The sequence below is a fragment of the Pseudopodoces humilis genome, chromosome 15, assembly GCF_049639895.1.
Source record: "Pseudopodoces humilis isolate 2021_Gansu_Grassland_sample_001 chromosome 15, ASM4963989v1, whole genome shotgun sequence".
Classification (NCBI taxonomy): Eukaryota; Metazoa; Chordata; class Aves; order Passeriformes; family Paridae; genus Pseudopodoces; species Pseudopodoces humilis.
The window spans coordinates 20,359,615-20,379,227 of record NC_142214.1 but is presented as its reverse complement, the minus strand read 5'-3'; the positions used below and the strand labels follow the sequence as shown (position 1 = coordinate 20,379,227).

The 19,613-nt window shown below is 56.4% G+C and overlaps 2 protein-coding genes across 3 annotated transcripts; one reads left to right on the top strand and one right to left on the bottom strand.

Annotated features, from left to right (window-relative positions):
- Window positions 1-26: 26 nt before the first annotated feature.
- LOC102112689 (protein eva-1 homolog C-like) lies at window positions 27-7,557 on the bottom strand. Of its 2 annotated transcripts, XM_005527352.3 has the most exons (8): window positions 7,119-7,557; window positions 3,995-4,194; window positions 3,145-3,268; window positions 2,791-2,943; window positions 2,492-2,635; window positions 2,263-2,334; window positions 1,828-1,917; window positions 27-1,122 (listed from the first exon to the last, which is right to left on the bottom strand). In XM_005527352.3, the coding sequence occupies exons 1-8, from the start codon at window positions 7,198-7,200 to the stop codon at window positions 737-739; spliced, it is 1,251 nt and encodes a 416-aa protein (XP_005527409.1). In that variant the 5' UTR covers window positions 7,201-7,557; the 3' UTR covers window positions 27-736. The 2 variants fall into 2 exon arrangements, with proteins under 2 accessions (XP_005527409.1, XP_087918685.1); XM_088062559.1 differs by lacking the exon at window positions 1,828-1,917.
- Window positions 7,558-9,114: 1,557 nt separating this feature from the next.
- Window positions 9,115-17,838, top strand: LOC102112881 (chloride intracellular channel protein 2-like). The gene is made up of 6 exons (XM_005527353.3): window positions 9,115-9,519; window positions 13,866-13,975; window positions 14,384-14,509; window positions 15,450-15,556; window positions 15,931-16,112; window positions 16,256-17,838. Exons 1-6 carry the CDS (start codon window positions 9,463-9,465, stop codon window positions 16,415-16,417), a joined length of 744 nt encoding a protein of 247 aa, XP_005527410.1. The 5' UTR covers window positions 9,115-9,462; the 3' UTR covers window positions 16,418-17,838.
- Window positions 17,839-19,613: the final 1,775 nt, after the last annotated feature.

Here is a 19,613-nt window from a genome sequence, read left to right as displayed (position 1 = left end):
AGGTCAGGGAGAGATCTTGTGCCTAAGACCTGTTGCATTTATTCACTGGAAAAAAACATAGCAAGTTAAAACTTGGGGCTCTCCTGCCTTGGGGAAAATAGAAAGGAAAGCAGAGCAACATAGGGTGACAGAGCTCCTGAATGCTTGCAGGGAGATGAGAGCCAGTGTTGTGCTGAGCTGCCAGTGGCCCCAGCCTGGGGAGTAGCTCCCTTGGCAAAGCAGGGCTGCATGGCATGCACTGTGGTGGGGCTGTGCTGCTGTGCTTACACACCCACTCCTCCTGTGTCCTGGCCATTCCTGCCTCTCCGCTGCTGGCACAGTGCCTGAGTGCAGGGTGTATTTGCAGCACCAGGAATGGAAGCCAGTACCCAAGCAGAAATAGGAGCAAACAGCCTCGAAGGCTCAGGGTAAACTTGGCACAGCTGATCAGGGTTAAACTCTAGAGCCAGACAATGCAAGCTGAGAACAGGGAGGTTAGGTTAGGGTTAGTGGCATCTGTGGCAAAGGAGCCTGTGGCCCACAGAACCATTACACAGCCCCTCACCAAACCGAGGGATTGCATGTTACCCCCAGGTGAGAGGTTTCCATGCTTGTGGAGCCGTGGGTTGATGGACACACTGGAGCTGCTTGGGACGTCCAGTCACCCCACGGAGCCCAAACTTATGTCCCTCTGATGTCGGATCCCACTGAGCCTGCACCCTTCTGCTGCTGCCCTCCAGCCATTTTCTTCCAGTTCTTATTTGGTGGCTGATTTGATCTTGTGTATGGCATATGGGCTTGACTCCTTGGGCATCCAGATCTCCTCCCCACTGTGGCCCTGGTGTTCCACTGCTCCCTCCATAGCTGCTGTCAGCTCAGGGCCGAAGATGCTGTCAGTGGCCCGGTAGGTGCGGGTGAGGCGGCGGAAGGAGGAGTCTGAGGAGCTGTCATCAGGGATGTCTTCATCCTGCTCATCCCGCAGCTTGGTCCTGCCCAGCTCCGAGCTGCTCCCCAGCTCTGGGTCCTTGAGAGCCTCCCCCAGCTCCTGGAGGAAGGTGGTTTTGGGGCTGATGATGCACAGCAGCAGCATGAGGCCTCCTGAGACTCCACAAAGAAAGTAGAGGGCAACTTTCTCTGGAACACCTGAAAAGGAAAGAAAGACACCAAGGTACAAACTGCTCTGCAGACTGTGGGGTATCAGTGCCTGCAAATCCCCTCTGCCAGGCATATGGGAGTAAGAGGAGGGGAGCAGGGATGCCCTCACCACCCAGGCTGCAGAGGCAGGACAGACCCTGCCCCAGTGATCATGGAAGTATCACCTAGAGCTTCATCAGCACCCACCAATAATCCTGAAATGTGCCTTTCCCCAAAGAAAACCTCCACTGGGATGTGGGGTAGGCAGAGCAGAGCAGGGGAAAGAATAATCCCTTGGGGGATTAAATGAGTTATTTCCTCTGGCAAGGGAAATTTTTGCCTGCAGAGAAGTGGTCTCCATCAGTGCCTGCAGACAGGGCAGGAAGGAAAAGACCCAGTGGGTAATCTGGCCTGTTGGCAAAGGAAGGTCCACAGGCAGGACACCACATGTAGCCACACCATGACTCTTTGATGTTGTATGACATTGTGGCTTGTTCAGCCTCTGAGCTCCCGCCCCACCTGTCCACCCCAAACCCAGCATGGGTGCTTGGTGCCCTGCTCCTTCATGTGCCTGTTGATCCTGCTGGAGAAATTTGGAGTCCGGCTGCCTCTGAGATGAGCCTTGGGTTAAGCTGGGGCCATCTGGGATGTCAGCCACCCCCCAGCCTGTCCTGTTTCCCCGGGTGCTGCGTGAGACCCAGGGAGGGCACGTACCCCAAAGGTGGGCAAAAGCTGCCAGAGAGCTAGTAAAAATCATGCGGTCTTCCTGGAGCCTGGAGAACCTGGGCCCTTTGTACCAGCCACCTGCAGTGACAAGGGGGTGCAGGCTGAGACACAAGGTGCTCTCAGAGCCCTGTGTCCTGGCTGCCTGCTCCTGCCTGTCCTTCCCCATACCACACTCCATCCTTCCTTCACAAGTGCTCTGCTGTCCGCAGAGATGACCCCGTGTGCCCTCCTCTCCCCTGCTCCCAGCAGATACCACCTCCATCCCCTCAGAATGGCCAATGACCAAGGGATGGCTTCCATGTGACAGAGATGCTAGTCTGGAGCTGGTACCAGGGATGCAGACAAACCATGGAAAGTCTGGTTCACCCATCATGGGCACAGTGCCACACCACTTGTGGTGTAACCTCCCTCCCCCCACATTACCATGCATGTAGTCCGAGAGCAGGAAGGGGTCTGAAGTGTCAGGGCCCACCTCCTCCAGCAGCTGCTTGGGAACTGCAAGGAGAGCACACACCAAGCATCACCACCCTGCTCCTTCCCTGCAGCCCCTGCCTCCCTGGGGAGCCCCATGCCCCCATGCCTGGCATGGGGTGGGCACAGCAGACACTCCACCAGTGGCCCCTGTGCCCCTGGCTCTGTGGGGAGCTCTCACCACAGGTGTAAGAGACTCGCAGCTGCTTCTTTGTGCCGGGGAGGCACGGGTCCCCGAAGGTGGCCTTGTCAGCAGCCACGGTGCAGTTCCCCTTGCGATGGCATTTCTTGGAGACCTTGCGCAGAGCGTCTGGAGCCACACACTCTGCAGAGACATAAGGCATGGATCCGTGGGCAGAGCTGCCTGCCCTTCTCTGCTGGGCATCAGCCAGCAAAGGCCAAGGGACACAGGTGGTGAACTTGTGCCAAACTCTCTGCATAGTTCCTGCCCCATTTCTGTCTCAAACCATTCTGGCATACCTATATGGGGTCCTCCAGTGTTCAAGGCATCACACTCTGGTTTGCCCCGCAAGAATCGTCCATAACTTGCGGAATAAATGGCCAGGATGGATTTCGGTCGACACTGCAGCCTCAGCTTGTCATTCTCGCACACGGTCTTGACCCGATGGTTCCCTAGGAAGTGACATCGCTGAGTGCCCCAATGCATCCTGAATCACCTGCAGCCCCCCTCTTAGGCAGAGGGGAGGGTTGAAGGGAGGGTTAAAAGGGGGCTCTGAGGTACAGGAGCAGCCATGCTCTCCTCCCTGCCCCTTTCTGAGCAGCTGATGTCAGAGAGAGCCCATGCAGGGTTGCCCAGACCGTGCTCCACCTCACCTGGCCGGCACTTGTAGGAAGCGATGAGATACTTGTGTGTCCCAGGGCATGGGTCTGGCCCAAAGACCTGGCTGTGCACTGAGAACTGGCACCACTGCTGGTCCTGGCACTCATCCAGCAGCTTCTGGAGAGCAGAGCGAAACAGTTGTGAGCTGGGTGAGAAGTCCTGAGGCTGTTCTCACCTCCTGCCCGTCAGTACCATCACCGGGCTCAAGGAAGTGGCATCTCGCCCCACAGAAGTGTCCCACAGCTGCTCCTGCCCAGCCCCGATGCAGACATGGCAGCTCCCGTGGCCGTTCCCGAAGCAGCTCCTCGCCCGCCCCACGGCCGAGCTCCTCAGGGCGGCTGTCCCGCCCGGGCCTGCCCCGCCGTGTCCCCGCGCGCCCGCCAGGTGGCGACGGGGCCTGGCCGGGCCCGCCGGGGCCTCAGCGCCGCGCCCGGGCCTCGGCTCCGGCTGGAGTCTCCGGGCAGCCCGGCCCCGGGGGCTGTGGGACTCCCTGCCCCTGTGTCCCCCGCTTCGCCCCCGCAAGTCCCACAGCAGCGGCTCCGCAGCGGAGCAGGGGCTGCCGGCAGCAGGGAGCGTTTTAATCCCTCGCTGCCGCCTCCTGACTCGGGCCGGGGATCCTCCGGTTGGGAACAGGCTCCCCAGAGAAATGCTCTCAGCACCAAGCCTAACAGAGTTCAAGAAGTGTTTGTGATTCTTGGATTCCGTGATTCCGTAATCCCGATGCTGATGAAAACCTCCTCGGGGCATGGGGAGGCTGCAGTGCCCGCAGTCCCCCAGCCCAAGCAGGCAGCTCAGTGATGTGGAGATGGGTGTGCAGCCTGGCCCCTGGGCTCCCTCCCTTACCAGGTGGGCAGTGGCTGACGTGCATTCAGTGCTCTCCTGGGAGGCATTTTCGGGGCTGGGGCAGAGGTTGGTGCTGGGCACTCGACGCCCATAGAAGGCCCCGAGGATGCTGATGGTTGTTTTGCGAGGGCAGATGATGAGGAGTTGTTCTCCGTCGCAGGTGTGGGCAGTGTGGTTCCTCAGCACCTTGCGCAGGTACCCTGGAAGGGGAAAGCAGGGGTGGCATTGTCCAGAGAAGACACCAGGGTCACTTGGGCACCCAAGTGCTGGTGGCAGTGAGGATATCTTGAGATGAGGCACTTAAGGGGTGAACAAGATGAGAGCAGGACAGCAGCAGAGAAGATGGGCTTGTAGCTAACCTTGCCTACAGCATTGCTGCCAAGAGCCTGGAAAGCAGCACGGAATAGCTGAGCTGGTTAGCAACAGGAAAGGAAAACTGGAGACAGTACAGCAGATCAGAGAAGATGGGGAAATCCCGTAAGGAGCTATCAGCTGTTCAGAGAAAATCAGGATTGTCATGGAGCCATAGTGGGGAGGGAACAAGAGTGAGCCAGAGATGGTCCCCCAGTGATGATCCCTGGAGCCAGGGTGAGGAGGATGCACTCTGTCACAAGATGAGCCATGAGAGAAGGGTCCAGGGGCTGCTGCAATCTCCCACAGCTGGCTGGGTCAGTATGGATGAGTGTGAACCACAAAGTCATCACCTGAGCCCAGATGGCCTCAGGTCTCTGCTGAAGAAGCCCGGTGTGTTGGCACAAACTATTTCTTAATCACAACCCTTTCAATGGGCACTGGTCCTTGAATTCCCATCACAGCATGCTTCTTTCTTTCAATCTGGCCTAGTTTGTGTCCCAAACTACTGCCCCCATTGTTTTCCTTACAGGGGAGAACAAAGTGGGACTGTCCTGCCCAGCCTCTCCAAAGGCTTAACATGCAGCATTGGCTCCAGTTGGCATTGGATATACTGGGTGGGCAAGGAAACTGTTTTAGTAACAGCTCTTCAAGCTGCCAGCTGCTCTGAGCAGGCACCAGTTGCTGGACAAGGCTGGGGAAGCAAGAAAAGCTGATGAAATGTGATGTGTAGCCCCTGAATGAAGCACTTGGCAGCTTTGAATAAAACAAAAGCAAAGGGGAAGCATCATTTTGAGGCTTGGGAAATGGGAACAGGGCAACATGGTGCTTCTGAGCAGATCACAGACCCCAAACCCCAGCTGTGGGGTCTTTGGAGGAACTTGCATCTCAGCCCCAGGCCACTGCTGGGGCCCAGGGCAGGACAGGCACCCTGTCCCCCAAACCCCAGTGTTTCAAAGTCTCCCAAACCAAGACAAGAAGGTGGGAGTACCAGCTTCCCCCCTGCCCCCCGCAAACTGGTGCCAAGCTCAGCAGCACAAAGGGCCCCTTTCACCTTCAGTGCTGCCTCTAACCCTTTGGTATCTGCAGTCAGCATCCCTCCCTGGGATGTCAGTGAGTGCAGCTGGGAGCTGCCTCCAGCCCGGAGTTAATCTCTCCCTCGGCATTATCCCTCACAAGCTGGGATGAGCAAGTGGGTGGCCACAGCTTCCCAGAAGCAAGCCCTCCATTGCTTCTCTGCATGCTGGAGGAGAGAGGAAAGGAGAGGAATAGGAGTGTAGGTGGCAGTAGAGAAGGTGTTCTAGCCAGGTCAAAGCTCCAGTGTGATGCAAAGATGCTCCTTGAATGGCACAGAGCTGGATCAGACCTTTGGGGTGCAGTGCTCACGAAGAGGGGGCAGGACAAACCTTGTCCTGTCCCTCTCCTCTGGTTGCCCCATATCACTAGATGCTGGGGGTTGTGAGGGGCACAGGACCCTGCCCAGGCTGCCAGCCCCCATCCCCTTCCTCTGCATCCCCTGCAGCAGCCCCACACCTGCAGCACCAGCTCCACACCTGGCAGCAGTCAGGGTCTCCTGAAGGTTTCAGAGCCACCCTGGCCTTGGTCTCTGCCTAGCACTGACTCCAAACCCACCTGCCCATATCCAACACTGCTGGATGTAGGGCTGCCTAAACCCCCGCTGCTGGGCAGCCTTGGATGCAGAGGGCTTAGCCAAATCCTCGGGATGGCAGGGAACTCAGTGGAGAAGTATGAGAAGAAACAGGTTTCCACAAATACAGCCTTGAGGCAGGGACCCTCTTCTCCTGCCATGCCGGATGAAGGTTTGTATTTCAAAACTGACATGGAGGCAGAGGTTTCTCCATCACACTCTTTTGGGCCAGTGAGCAGTTGTGAGGATGTTTTTTTGGGTGGAGCCTTGTCAAGGAGGCTGCAGGCAGACTTTGTGAGTGATTTGTGCCAGTACAGCTGACTCAAGTCTCCGGTGCTGCGGTTGTGCCGTTAGCTCTGCCCAGATGAAATCACATCCTCCTCAGCACAGCCCGCCCTGCAGCATCAGGCTTTCACCCACCTGGGCTCAGCTGAGTGGATAGATGGTGTGCACGGATGTTTCCAGATGACCCCTGGGGAATGCCTGGTGCACAACCTGCCTGCACCTGTTCTGACTGTCCAAAGAACTGGGACCAAAGGGATCCCAAATTTCTGTCTTGTCTACATCTATAAGGCTCACCGGCATGGCCCTGGGGAGAGCTTCTGGGCCATGCTGTGCCTCGTGGCAGGGCACCCTGCAGCATCCCCACTCACGAGTGACTCTAGCTGGGGCACAACCACCTGCTCCATCTAGGGACGAGGTACAGCTTCAACCCAACTCTTCCCTCCCCTTCTCAGAGCTGGGAAGGCTGGCAGGGCACTCCTGGGTGTTCCTTCAGCTCTGCACACTGCTCAGCACCGAGGACCTGAGCATCGTGGCTGAGGTGAAGCTCAGGGACTGGCTTGATATTTGTTTCTTTGCATTTCTGCCTGAAAACTATCTAAGACCGCACAGCAGAGCTGGGGAGCCACTCTCACGCAGAGCGGGGCTGTGGGCAGAGTGTTTGCAGAGAACAGCCCTGTGTGGGGATAAAGAAATCCTAGCATTTTGGGGAAACTCACTCTGGCCCGCTGTGGTTTATACCTCCCTTGTCCCTACCCCTCTAACCTGCTGTCGTTTCGCCCTCCCAATTCTCCCAGCGCAGTTCTCAGCATCCCCCTCCTCCCCGCCCTCCCCCTGACTCACCGGACAGCTCCGGGCTGGCCTCCAGACGCACAGCGAAGCAGAGGAGGACCACGGCTACTGCTGGCAGCACCGGTCCAGCCATGGCACAGCCGCCGTGTCCCAGCCGGTGCCAGCCGGGGCTGACACTGAGCGGGGACAATGCTCGCTTCTCTGCCCTGCCGAAGTCCCGAGGCTGGGCGGGCACATGTGCGCTCACTCTTAGCCTGCTGCCCAGGGCCAGAGGTTGCTCGGGACAGCTGGGTCACTCTCAGCACAGGAACACTTCCCCCAGGGCACCCTGTTACGGGTGAGCCGTGCCTTGGCATCCCACTGCTGGCAGAGAAACCGGCAGCCCCTTCCCTCCCATCTCTGTTTCCCCTGGGCAGAGGAACAGGGCTTGACAAGGTTTACAAAGTGCCCCCAGCTTTCTCCCAGACACAGTGAGACAGAGATCCAGATACATGTGTGCTGTAATCTCAAATCTCGGCAAATGTCCGGCCATTCACTCTGTGAGGAGGAAGGGAAAGGCTCTCTGAATTGCCTCTCAGGCGGCTGTTCCTGCAGAAAAGACAAACACCCTTCCTGCTCCCAACAGTGTCACGTTTCTGCCCCGCAGCCTCTGTGGAGCGAGGGACGGGGCATTCCGGCACCTCGTGAGGAGGGCACCATGTCCTACTGTACCTCCCACCTGCAGGGCTTGAATCCCTGCCTACTGCTTCAGCTGGAGGGGAGTGCCATGGACTGGAGCTGCTGGCTCTGCACCCGGCTGAGATCAGCAGACAGCAGCAGCTGGCAGTGCCAGGAGCCATCACAGCTCCTGGAGGCTCAGCACTGCCCAGGCAGGGGCGGCTGTGGCAGCAGCGGGGACTGGCACACATCAGCTGGGGCGGGTGTCGAGCTTGTCATGAGGGTGATGCCGTGGCCCTGTGGGGCACTCACAGTGCCATCAGTACATACCTCTTGACCATGAAAGTGTGAATCAGAGTGTCCTGTCCCATTGAGAAGAGTTCCAAGTTCTCACAAAGTTTTGATGGGGCAGAAAAAAAATGCCCCCCTCATCTCCCCACCCCTGCAGCCTCCCAGTGTTAGCACCACTCTGGGCTCTGTAGCAGGACCAGGGGAAACATCTTTGTTGGGGATACTCCTCCAGGGGTCTGCAAAATCATTTCCTGTCTTAATTGCCTTGAGGGAGATTGCTGTCTGATCAGAGTTTGATTATTTGGGGAAAGTTGGAACTTATCCAAGCGGGGGGGGGGGGGTGAGTCAAGCATTGGGGATCCCCATTTTGTGCAATCGTGCCAGCTATGTGGTCTGGGGGTGCAAGACAGGTCTTGCCTTAGAGTTAAGCCTGTGTGTGCTGGGAAGCTGTCTCTGCAGCCAGAGTAATCTGACAGCATACAGTTCCCTCCTGTCCTGAGGAGGAAAGCAAACTGTTCATCCTTCCTGAGAAACAGCCCAGTTCCAGGAATGGGGCCTCACTGAAGGTCAGCCCTGAAGACATCCCATCCCACCATCCTGCCAAGCACCACATAGCTGGGTGACTGCCAGGGGCACTCTGGAGTTCCCCACTGCTCCCCAGCATTCTTCAGCATCTTTTACATCCTGCCTTAGCTGTTTTGCAATCCTTCCCACCAAATGCTGTGCCCCAGCTTCAAAAAGTCGGTGACAGGTGTCCAGGCTGCTCCACTCAGCTTCTCTGAGCACTTGCCCTGCGCAGCCCAGCTCCTTGCAGCGAGGGGTGCTCGGATGAGCCCATGCAGGGATCCCCCGAGGGCGGTGGGCTGGGAGAGGAGCTGGACCCTCCCTCCGGGTGGCTGCTTGTCATAATGCAGACACAGGAGGTGGCAAAAAGGTAAGCCAGCTTCACCCCAAATCGATCAAGAAGCCCTGGGGCACTGGACACCAGCACGAGAGTAGGAGAGTGGCAAAGGGCCAAGACTGGAGCGGCAGGAGGAGCAACAGGCAAGACATTTCCTCTATAAACCCCTGCTCCCAGCTGGAAAGAGACAGAAGCAGTGCTCTGGACACCAGAGGTGCTGGAGGTGCCAGCCCACTGCTCGGAGGCACTGGAGGAGTGCCTGGGTGGGTGTGATAGACTCAATGTGACCAGATAGACCCATGCTGAGTCACATCTGAGAGGCCCTGCAGCTTCCTCCCCTTGCTGGCGGGTCCTGGCACACACCCCATTGCTCCTCCCTTCTTCAAAAGGAAGGAAAGTGTGAGCTCCAGCCCTCTGCAGAGTAAGAGCAGCCAGGAGGCCCAAGCCACCAGCCCTCTGAAAGCCTTCCCCCATCAGAGCTCTGCAGGGGAGAGACCGACTCACCACAGCAGCGTGCGGCCAGTGGTCCCTCCCCACACCGCTGGGATGGACGGTCGGCAGCACAGCACCACCAAGGAGCCTGAGATCGAGCTGTTTGTGAAGGTGGGTCTCGGGGCGGGGGGCAGTGACTCTCTGGCTCACCCTCACCAAGATCCAGCTGGGTGCAGGTGGTGGAACTTCATGGGTGTCTTCGTGTTCTGTGAGGCTGGAGATGGGTACCAATTTCAGGGTCACTCACCACAAAGGCTGGCTAAACAGTTGCCCAAATGGGGGGACCACATGGTGGTGTGGGGACCGTGGGTGTCACACTCAGCAGTCTGGAGGATGCCCTGATCTTGTGATGGTTGTGCACCCCAGAGAAGCGGCACGGCTGGCAGCAGCATGATGAAGGAGTGGGAACACACATGCCTCTCAAAACTCAGATAAGACAAGCCCCAGCCTGGGAACAGCAAGCAGGAGGGCTGGGAGCAGCCACTTCAGCTTCTACTGAGAGCAGGGTTATGAAACAAGCGTGGATGTATTGGGGAACTGGTACGGGAGTCCACGTGTGGGCGAGATGGGACGGCACCGCAGAGGGGCATTTGCCGGAAATGGTTTCTGGTTTTTTCCCTTTCCTTGGAATATTTTAACACTCAAGCTCAAAATATCTGCAGTGACCATAGGTGGTGCAAAAAAGAGAGGAGCCAAAGCTGGTGGCTGGTAATTGTGTCTGCCCACAGCAATGCCAGGGGGCCCTGGAACATGCTGTCAAGTGACAATGACTAGGAGGCAGTGCCTCTCTGTGCCACCTCATCGAGGTTTTAAGGGTGGTTTCTCCATAGCCACTCAGGTCCATGGGCTTCATTCCTCTCATTCTGGGGCAGTTCAGTGCCCAAAAGTCTGGGTCAGGGGCACTGGCTTCCCTGGCACAAGCACCCAGCAGTTCTGGACACTGAATGGTGCCTTCCTGGGGTAGTAGTTAGACATACTTGCTAGAAAGGATTATGTGAGGCTTCCCAGGAGAAATCTCCCTCATCCCCTCTCCAGAATTGTAGCCACAGCACTTCTTGATGGACACTGAGCTTGGCTAAGCTGAATCTGGACAAGCATATTCTTGGTAAAAGTAATCTGAGTCCTGAATTCTCTGCTTAACACTTCTCCCTGGGATGGCTAGAAAAGAAGATGATACATGAGGTGACTGCAATGCCAGCAGCACATTCTAGGGGTTTCCAGAGGGAAGTGAAACAGAAAACCAGCAGCATCATCAGGACTTCCCCTGTGCTGTAATTTAGTGTGTAAAAACCCTCCTGCGTTTTCTGTTCACAGATAAGTTGGTGTTGTGCCTCCCCTTCCCAGCACTCAGGAGCCAGCTTTACCAAAGACACAGCGGCTCTAACTGCTGACAGGCACCTTCCCGTGCCATCAGCACCTCCCTGGGCTGGGAACGCCCCAGACATGGCTGTTGCTGTCACCAGTGACAGCTGTAAATCATGGGGGAAGCTGCTGCTCCCACAGGTGCCTACTGGTACAGCATGGCATGGCCTGGCACGGCACCCTGCCTGACTTTCACTTGGCAAATGTTGGAGTTACCATCGTAGAGATGAACAGGGTGCAGAGCAACTCCCACTTTGCTCTGAGGTTGGGGTGGGTGGTTCCCAAAGGGCTGGCAGTTTCTCACCTGGCCAAGTCCCTGGCGAGGGCATCATCTTTCCAGCTGGGAGACTCTCCCTGCCTGGGAGGAGGCTCTGCTCTGCAGCTCCACCAGGCATTTAGCTGCTTCCTGGCTCTCAGGGTGGCTGTAGGAGCTGTGGCAGGTCCCGTGGGGGCTGAATATTTAACAGTGCCCCAAGCAGGCAAAGCTGTTCCCTCCTCCCGCTGCATTTAGGGTTGTTTCACTCCAGGGAAACCACAGGAACTGCCAAGTAGCTTTGGGTTTCAATGCCCTGTGCAGCCTAGTGATGCCTCAGAAAGTTGGGGCTAAAAGCCTGCAACCCTCCTAGAGATTCTGTGCTAGTCCTCGTTGGACTGAGGGTAAAGGACTGAGGAATGTCAGTCTGTGTCCCCACCGCAGTTCCTGCTGCAGCGGGAGGAGCAGCAGAGGCACTTTGGGGAAGGAAGTGCAAAGCAATGACTCCCCCCACTCTGTGCTGCCCTGCGTTTGCCAGGGAGGGCTCTCCCCACGGCCACTGGTTGCCAGCAAGGTCCTTCCAGAGCCTGATGCTCCCCCAGCAGTGCCCAGGCACTGGTGGAGCTCCCCTCCAATTCCTCCAGATAAAGGTTTTAGCTCTGAGCATCCTGATATGGGCCTGATTCTTTCTCTCTGCAGAGGCCATCCTGATTGTCTTTTCACTCTAGTCCAAATTTCCCCACCTCTCTATTTTTAAAAGATCAGGGGGAGGACCAGCCTGAACAGCTCAGGGACTGGAGCTACCAGATAAGCCTGGAAAAAACTGAAGCAGACAATCAGAGTCTATTCCCAGGCACCCCTCCCCTCACTGACCCCCACCCCATGGCTCAGCACAGCAGCTCCTGGGGGCACAACAGGACAAATTAGGCCCTCTCATTCCCAGCCTTGTGCCAGGCCAGGGAAGTCGAAGAGAGTGCAGCTGGCAGGGAGAGCAGGGAGGAAAGCACTGGTCCTCATGCTAGGCAGCCACAAAAGCACAAAAAAAGTCACAAAAGCACTTGCTGAGCTGCTGGTTCTGGAGCTGCTGCGAAGAACAGCTGTAGTTTGGGGTCATAGGTGGCAGGGGTGCTGGGGAGGGGGAGCAGAGATGCCCTGCTCTCTTGCCCATGGGCAGCCCTCGAGACTGTTCTCTGACTCTCCCCTCCAGCTCCTTCAAAGGAAGTCTGAGACCCAGTTTCGCCCCTTTCCAAAGAAGCCCTATTTGCTTTTAATGCCACAGGATGTTCCTGAGCTGTAGCCCCTCTGGGAGTATTTGCTATTAATAGACACTGACCAGCCTCACGTGTAGATTCAGCTTCACTGTTGGGCACATCCTAGGGAATCAACGTTTCTCAGTTCCCGTTTCCTTCCTCAGATTTCATGACATAATTTCATGACAACTGAGCATAAAAAAATACTTGTTAAAAGTACTTTTCTTTCCTCTGGAAGGACTAAAAGATCTTGGCATGATGGAAAACCAGACCCCCTGCTCCAGCTTACTACCCGGAGTATTGGGGGGTTGTTTTGATCCTTTTGCAGTCCCCCTTAAGGTGAGTTTGACATCAGTGTTCTCTTCCTGGAGAAGCCAAGCACTCCAGACTCCACAGCTTTTTAGGCATCTGTGGTGACTTACAGCACCTACCTCCAGCCCAGAAGAACCAGGCACAGGTCTCTGCTTCTTCAGCCATCCCGTCTTTGGGTCCCAAAAGAGGTGGCGTGGGCTCTGGAGCCAAATCCAGCTGCCCACCCTGAAGGATTTTGCTGCTACTTGACTCTGCCAGATCCTCTTAAATCTCATCAACCTCCTGCTTAGCCTCAGGACTTCAGCTCACTTTCAGATATCGAGGCTTAGAGCTGTCCCACTAAGGCTCATGTCCCACCACACGCTGCTCCTTGGGAGCCTCATCCCTCTGTGACGGGGCTGGTGTGAGCTGTGCTGCTCCTCCCTGCCAGGGCAGGGTGGCCACATGAGCCAGAGCACCATGGCTCACGTGCAGCTTAGGAACCCAGTCGTTCTCTTAAAAAAGCTGTGTTTCCTGTGAGCCATTTTACCTCTTACCACAGCACAGCTTCCCTCTCACAGCACCATCTCAGCCAGTTTTTGTGAACAGGGGAACAGCCCTGCCATATCCTCCTGCCAAACTCCTCATAAGATGTTTCAGTCGTTTTTGCAAAGGGTATTTCCAGCTGCTACAGAGCAAGGAAATGTGCTTCACTCCGCCTGTGGCTGTGCTCATGCAGAGGGGCTGAAAGGAGTTCCTTTAGCAGCTGACAGTTGTCTCTGTTTCCTCCCAGTGCTGTGTGGGATGCCAGCACAAATTCTCTTTGGGGGCAGGCTGCTGGGTGGTTCTTGGCCTAGGGACATCGTGCCTGCGTTCATTAAACACACACGAGACCAGAGGCAGACATGAACAGCACATGAAAACAAGCTGCTCTTTTCCTGGCAAACATGAGCTCATTTCCCTTCTCCCACCCTCTCCAGCCTGGCCTCCTGGCCAAACAGACCCTCCCTTCCTCCTCATCCATTAGCAATCACCCTCCACCTTCTCCCCCTGCCTCCTTCTCCACTTCCTCCCCACTTTATCTCACATTTCTGGGAAGGATCCGACCCTTGGCATCCTGAGTATGCTCTTATGTTCTTTCCAATGGCCCTCAGGGCCATGGCTCGGGGTGGATCTTACAGCTGGGCTCCCCCGGAGTCGGGGGGGGAGCTCTCTGCAGCATGCTGTGCCCAGTGACTCTTCAGCTCCGGGCATCCTGCCTGTGGAAGGGTTAAATCCTCATTTTTCTGCTTTCCTGGCAGGCTGGTCTGGATGGAGAAAACATCGGAAACTGCCCCTTCTGCCAGCGCCTCTTCATGGTGCTCTGGCTGAAAGGGGTCAAGTTCAATGTCACCACGGTGGACATGACCAGGTGAGATGGCACTGAAGCCCTGGGCCAGCAGTGGGGTGAGACACGCCCTGCTCAGCTCCCCCATCAGCACTTCTTGCCCCTGCCTGCTCCGTAGCCAGCGTGTCACTGCACAGCGATAGTTCACGGACTGCCCACCTCGTTTGGGGCCAGCACGGACTTGGGCCACTTGCCAGTGTGCATGGCCCAGGGACTCCCTGTCCTGCTGGATGCGAGGATGACTTGAAGGCACCGCTGGGCAGATCCAGAGGTTGGGGAGCACTTGTCAGCTCCCCAAAGCCAGCAGAGCTGGGAATGCTCCCGGTCCTGTGTCCCCTCCTAGCCCTCACCTCTGCCATGGCCGCTTTCCCTGGGGGCTGGTGGAGGCAGATGTGCTACGGGCTCTGAGCCAGTTTGTTTTCTCTGCTCCAGGAAACCTGAAGAGTTGAAAGATTTAGCACCGGGCACCAACCCGCCCTTCTTGCTGTTCAACAAGGAGCTGAAAACAGACTTCATCAAGATTGAGGAGTTCCTGGAGCAGACCCTGGGTCCACCCATGTAATTGCAAACTCACTCCTTCCCTATTTTGGGGCCTGTCACAGTGTTGCCCAGGGTGTGGCAGATTGGGAAACCGAGGCAGGGTGGCAGGAGGTGCCCCGGGGCAGCCCGGGCAGGCGGATCCCCCCTGAGCCTGCAGGGGATGCTGAGGGGCTGGGGAGGGCATGGGGACAACAGGAATGGAAAACAATGGGAGGAAATGGAAAACCAGCCGTTGCACCCCCACTCTGGGAGGTCCCTGCAGGGACCCTGGCACTGGCGGGTTTGGCACTGGCTGCGGCAGCGCTGTTGAGGCAGAGGGGAATGCGAGACCCCTTTGCTTGTTTGTGTTCAGTGCACTCAGCTGAGTGAAGGCAAATGCCCTTGCTTGGCAGCAGCAGTGCAGGTGGCTCATAGGGTGGTTGGGGAGGTGGTTTTCCCTGAGCTCACTGGGGAGCCCCCCCAGAGCAGCCTCCCCCATGCCCTGTGTGGCTGCAGCCCCCCCACTGCTGCAGAAGAGGAAGCTCAAATGCATTTGTCCCCTGCCTCCTTGAATGTGTCTGCCCTTGCAGCACACCCTGGGACATGTCAGCTAGCAGAATGCAGTTCCTGAGGAAGTCATGGCAGCTTCTGGCTTCCTGAGACCTCTTTGTGCCAATGTGCATCCTCTGGGCTGGGCCAGAACTGCCTGCAGGCAGAGCTCTGCTCTGGGGCTTCATTACCACCAGTGTCCCCAAACTGTGGAGTATCTGCCCTGAGATTATCTCCTGGTAAACACCCAGGATAGAAGACAGCTCACAGAGGGGCAGCTGCAGTAATTCACATCATCATGATTCTCCCACAGACAGCTAAACATCCTCTGCATCCCTCAGTACCAGCCCTGGGCTCTACAGCCTAGGAACTGAGGCTGCTGCATCCCTGCTCCATCCCTGCCTGCACTGACATAAGTCTCTTTTTCAAGGTATCCACACCTGAGCCCCAAGTACAAGGAGTCCTTTGACGTGGGCAGCGACATCTTTGCCAAGTTCTCGGCGTACATCAAGAACCCACGCAAAGAAGCAAATATCAGTAAGAACTGGGGATTGCTGGACTCTAGTCAACTATGCTGCAGCATGAGAAATGCTTTTGTCTGCTGGCAAATCCTGCCATCAGGTTAAGGTTCCTGCTGCCTGCCTCACCAAGGCCTCCTTGGGAAGTGGAGGGGCAGAGGGGAAGGATAAAGACTGTTCCCCCCACAGGGATAACAGCAGAGCACGGGGTGATGCTGCTGTAGTCCCCTGGGAACAGAGACTGGCCAGGGTCGAGCTTGTGTCTCGATGGTGTGGCCCAGAGGGTTTTTTCCCTCTCAGCAAAACCTGTGGGAGGCTCAAGTCAGCCCAGTACAGCCTAAAGCTTGCCTGTGAGCCCAGGGCACACAGTCACTGCTCTCGGTTTCCTCCCAGATTTTGAGAAGGCCCTGCTGCGGGAGTTTCAGCGCCTGGATGTCTACCTGAACACTCCTCTCCCAGAGGAGATTGATCAGGACAGTGTTGAGGATATCACCATCTCCAAGAGGAAATTCCTGGATGGAGATCATCTGACTCTGGCTGACTGCAACCTCCTGCCCAAACTGCATATCATCAAGGTAATGGCACCGGCCCCCAGGGCCAGGGCGGAGGGGCACCTGCTCCAAGAGGAGTAGACAGGGAGTCCCCCTGCCAAAGCCAGAGAGTGAGTCTTCCCCAGGTCTTGAAAATTTCAGCCTCGTCCTCCTTCCCTCTCCTCTAGATTGCAGCCAAAAAGTACCGTGACTTCGAGATCCCGGAGGACATGACGGGCGTCTGGCGCTACCTCAGCAACGCCTACGCCTGTGATGAGTTCAGTCACACCTGTCCTGCAGATGAGGAGATCGAGCACTCCTATGCCAGCATTGCCAGGAAGATGACCTAACCACGGGAGGGGTGGGCTGGCAGCGTTGCCCTGGCTGAGCCCTCCAACTCTGCAGTCCTGACACAACCAAAACCAGCTGATGGAGAGACTGGAGAGGGTTTGCAGCATCGCTAGCTCCTGCCTTTCAGAAACAGCACCTTGCTTCACAGCCCCTGCCACTGCCTCCTCCTTCCATGCTGCTGGCTGCAACCCCTGGGCACCAGCAGTGCTGACTACACGTATACACTGCTCCCATCTGGATGTAGCTGCATCCCTACTCCCTGAAAATGTTTCTCACACCCTGTGACTACATGTCACAAGAAAAACTGAGCACTTGCCTCCTGCAGCGGCGCTTTCGTGGAAGAGATGAGACCCCTGAATGGCTAGGCCAGCCCAGCCTCCCCATCCCCATCTGTCAGCCCTGTGTGGTCCCAGCCATCCTGGGCTTGTTGTGGGACCCCAGTGCTTCCCCTGGCTGGAGCTGTTTGCATTTGCCTGTTGCCAACCTACTCAGCACCCGGGGCTGGCATTTGGGCAGCCCTCTCTTCCGAGACATCAGCTCCCTCTGAAGATATGGGAAGGCTCTGCCCTGGCAGCTCATCTCAGTGAAAAACGGTGCTCACTGTTGAGGGCTGTGCCATGGATCTGACTCCCCATAGGACACGAGGGTAGGCTGGTGCTGGGGGTGATGCCTGGTGCAACAGTGCCAGGACCAGCTATGGGAGGAAACAGAGGGTCAGGGGACCCACAAAGGCCTGAGGGTGAAGGGCTAAGGATCAGGGTATCCCTCCCATGATTGCCAGTGCCCAGGGCCATTGCTGTGAAGTCCTGTGTGGCTCCTCCCAGGCCAGAAGCCTCTCTGCCCTGCAGGACCCTGCAGAGGGTGCAGCCATGCTCTAGCTCCATGCCCCCCTAGTTCCCACCAACACTTCTGGCACCTGAGGCTGGGAGAAGTCTCAGGGTAGGACACACATTTAGTTTCCACCCTGGAAGGCCCAGGAGAACAGACAGCAGCTGTTTGGCAAAGCACTGTGTCTGTGGAAAGGTGTGGGCAGTGCCCCTTGGCTCAGAACACCTCCTACGTCCTGTGTCACTGACACGAGGTGCCAAAGCTGCTCTGCACAGCCATGAGATCCTATGTTCCCCCTCTGACACCTCCAGCTCCCCCAGGACTCCCACCAGAGCTTGAGAATTCGGCCAGCCCTCCCTAAGCAGCCCCAGGGCCAATCAATACTGTACAGTGGGTGCAGTGGGTTCTGTGGGAACTGAAGTGAGCAGAGCCCCCTCAGCCCTCACTGCCATTTTCTTCTTTGCACTAAAGGTGTGTCCTTGCAAGCCTGCCTCAGATAGTGCTGGGTTTGGGGACTGGGTTTATTACTAATGGGTTTTGGTTTGTTGGTTTTTATAAACTAAGAACAGCAATAAACTATGTTTTAATATGCCTTTGTGGTGTGCTGTCAGCCAGGCGCCAAGGCTGCTGGCATAGAGGGTGCTGTGGAGTGGAGGGCAAACCTCCTTTCCTGCAGTACAAACTCCTCTGAGATTTAGCAGAAGTGAAGCTGTAGCTGCGGTCTCTGCTGGCCTGGATCACTGGCTCATCATCATCAGCCCAACGTGTCCTGGTGCCTGGGGCTGTTCCTCCTTGGAGGCAGGACCTGGCACTCTGGTCTGGCTTTTCAGAAGCTCTGCTGTTTGCTGTGGCTGTGTTGTGTCGGAGGGAAGTGCTGTGGAAGGCTGGGCAGGTTAACCCTGGCTCTGGTGGGGTTTGGAGGTTGATCAGAAGAGAACCGGAGGCCAAGGTTTGGACAAAGCACGTGGATCCACGCTTCCTTTTTGCATGATCTTCCTCCCTGAGGGCTACCATGTGTCTTCTGCTCCTTTCACAGTTCATGGCAGCAAGAGAGCAGTGGCAAAGCCTTTGGGCATTCGGGCATCCCAAGCTGATTCTCAGTGCATGCTCTGAGGACAGCACTGACAAGGTTTATCGTCTGCTGCCGAGAGCTTCCTTGCTGGAGCAGTATTTGACCTCTCCCCTTCATCCCACTGCTGGCCGTGCAGTTCCCCCTTCGGGAGGATGTGTCTGTGAGCTGCAGGTGTAATCCTGGCCCCTCGGCTGGGATCATCCAGGGGACGTTCCTGGGGGCATCCAGGCCATCCCTGCAGGCTGGAGAGATCATTCTAGGCTTCACAGCAACAGGAAAGTGGCACAATCCAGAGCAAGTGCTGGGGTCTGGGGAGTTTTGGAGAGGGAAATACCCATCCTCACTCTCTGGAAAAAAGGTAGACAGTGACAGAGGCCGGTCCACCGGTATCCCAAAGCACCATCCATGAGACGAGGTCATGAAAGATGGCTTTTCTGAGCAAACAGCATTGAGGTGGTGCACACTCTTCCCAAAGCTGCAGGTACAGAGGCAGCCCCCAGACACCACCAGTGTCAGCTGGGACCAGGCCCAGCTTTCCTCTGTTGAGGTTTTTCCAGTTCCCATTAGAGAACTTATCTTTTTCCCTTGAGTTCAGTTTCAAATTACTGTGCTATCAGCCAACTGGAATTGCTTCTAATTACTTCTCTTCCCCTGGAAGGCTTTAGTTTGGAGAAATCCAGCTGGAATGGGTCCCTCTGGTGATATCAGCCAGACCCCTCCTGCTGTGACTGCAGCTCATGCCCTACCTCACTGAGCACCATGTTTCCTGAGGGCAGTGGGGAAGTGACTGACAGGCACAAGATTTTAAGCTTTCAGGAGCTTAAAATCCTGAGGTGTTGTTCATGGAGGAGAGGACACAGGACAACTTGTTTTGTGCCTCTCCCTACCTGTACTGAGGCTAGGGCTCAGACAGGTTGAACATGCTTCATAGGTGCCACATGGAAAGTCCCTCTGAAGTTTTGGCATGAGATCCATGTTTCTCAGTCTGTTGTGTCCTCTCATCTTGTAGGGTGGGACATCACACAGGGACTTTCTGGAGGAAGACAGGACAGGAAGCTGAGCAGCCCGAGCATCTATTGTTTAATCACGAGGCTGACTGTGACCCCACTGACCACGAAACAGAGGCACTCATTTCTCATGGAGTGGTTGAAGTTGCATTATCCACAGATCATTGATTACCTCTATTTGCCAGTCCCCATCTGTCAGGCATGGATATGACTGGGAAACAGCTGAGATGAAGCTATCATCCATTTCAAGCGAGCACGCCACCCAGCTGGGACTTTTCTCCTAACAGA

What these genes read in the sequence shown, in the direction of transcription:
- LOC102112881 (XM_005527353.3), top strand. Translation starts at nt 9,463, where the DNA reads ATGGACGGTCGGCAGCACAGCACCACCAAGGAGCCTGAGATCGAGCTG. An exon ending in CAGACCCTGGGTCCACCCAT is followed by an intron (nt 14,510 to 15,449) that starts GTAATTGCAAAC and finishes CTCTTTTTCAAG; the next exon opens with GTATCCACACCTGAGCCCCA. An exon ending in ACGCAAAGAAGCAAATATCA is followed by an intron (nt 15,557 to 15,930) that starts GTAAGAACTGGG and finishes GTTTCCTCCCAG; the next exon opens with ATTTTGAGAAGGCCCTGCTG.
- LOC102112689 (XM_005527352.3), bottom strand. Translation starts at nt 7,200, where the DNA reads ATGGCTGGACCGGTGCTGCCAGCAGTAGCCGTGGTCCTCCTCTGCTTC. An exon ending in GGCCAGCCCGGAGCTGTCCG is followed by an intron (nt 4,195 to 7,118) that starts GTGAGTCAGGGG and finishes TTCCCCTTCCAG; the next exon opens with GGTACCTGCGCAAGGTGCTG. An exon ending in GCGAGTCTCTTACACCTGTG is followed by an intron (nt 2,335 to 2,491) that starts GTGAGAGCTCCC and finishes CTCTCCTTGCAG; the next exon opens with TTCCCAAGCAGCTGCTGGAG.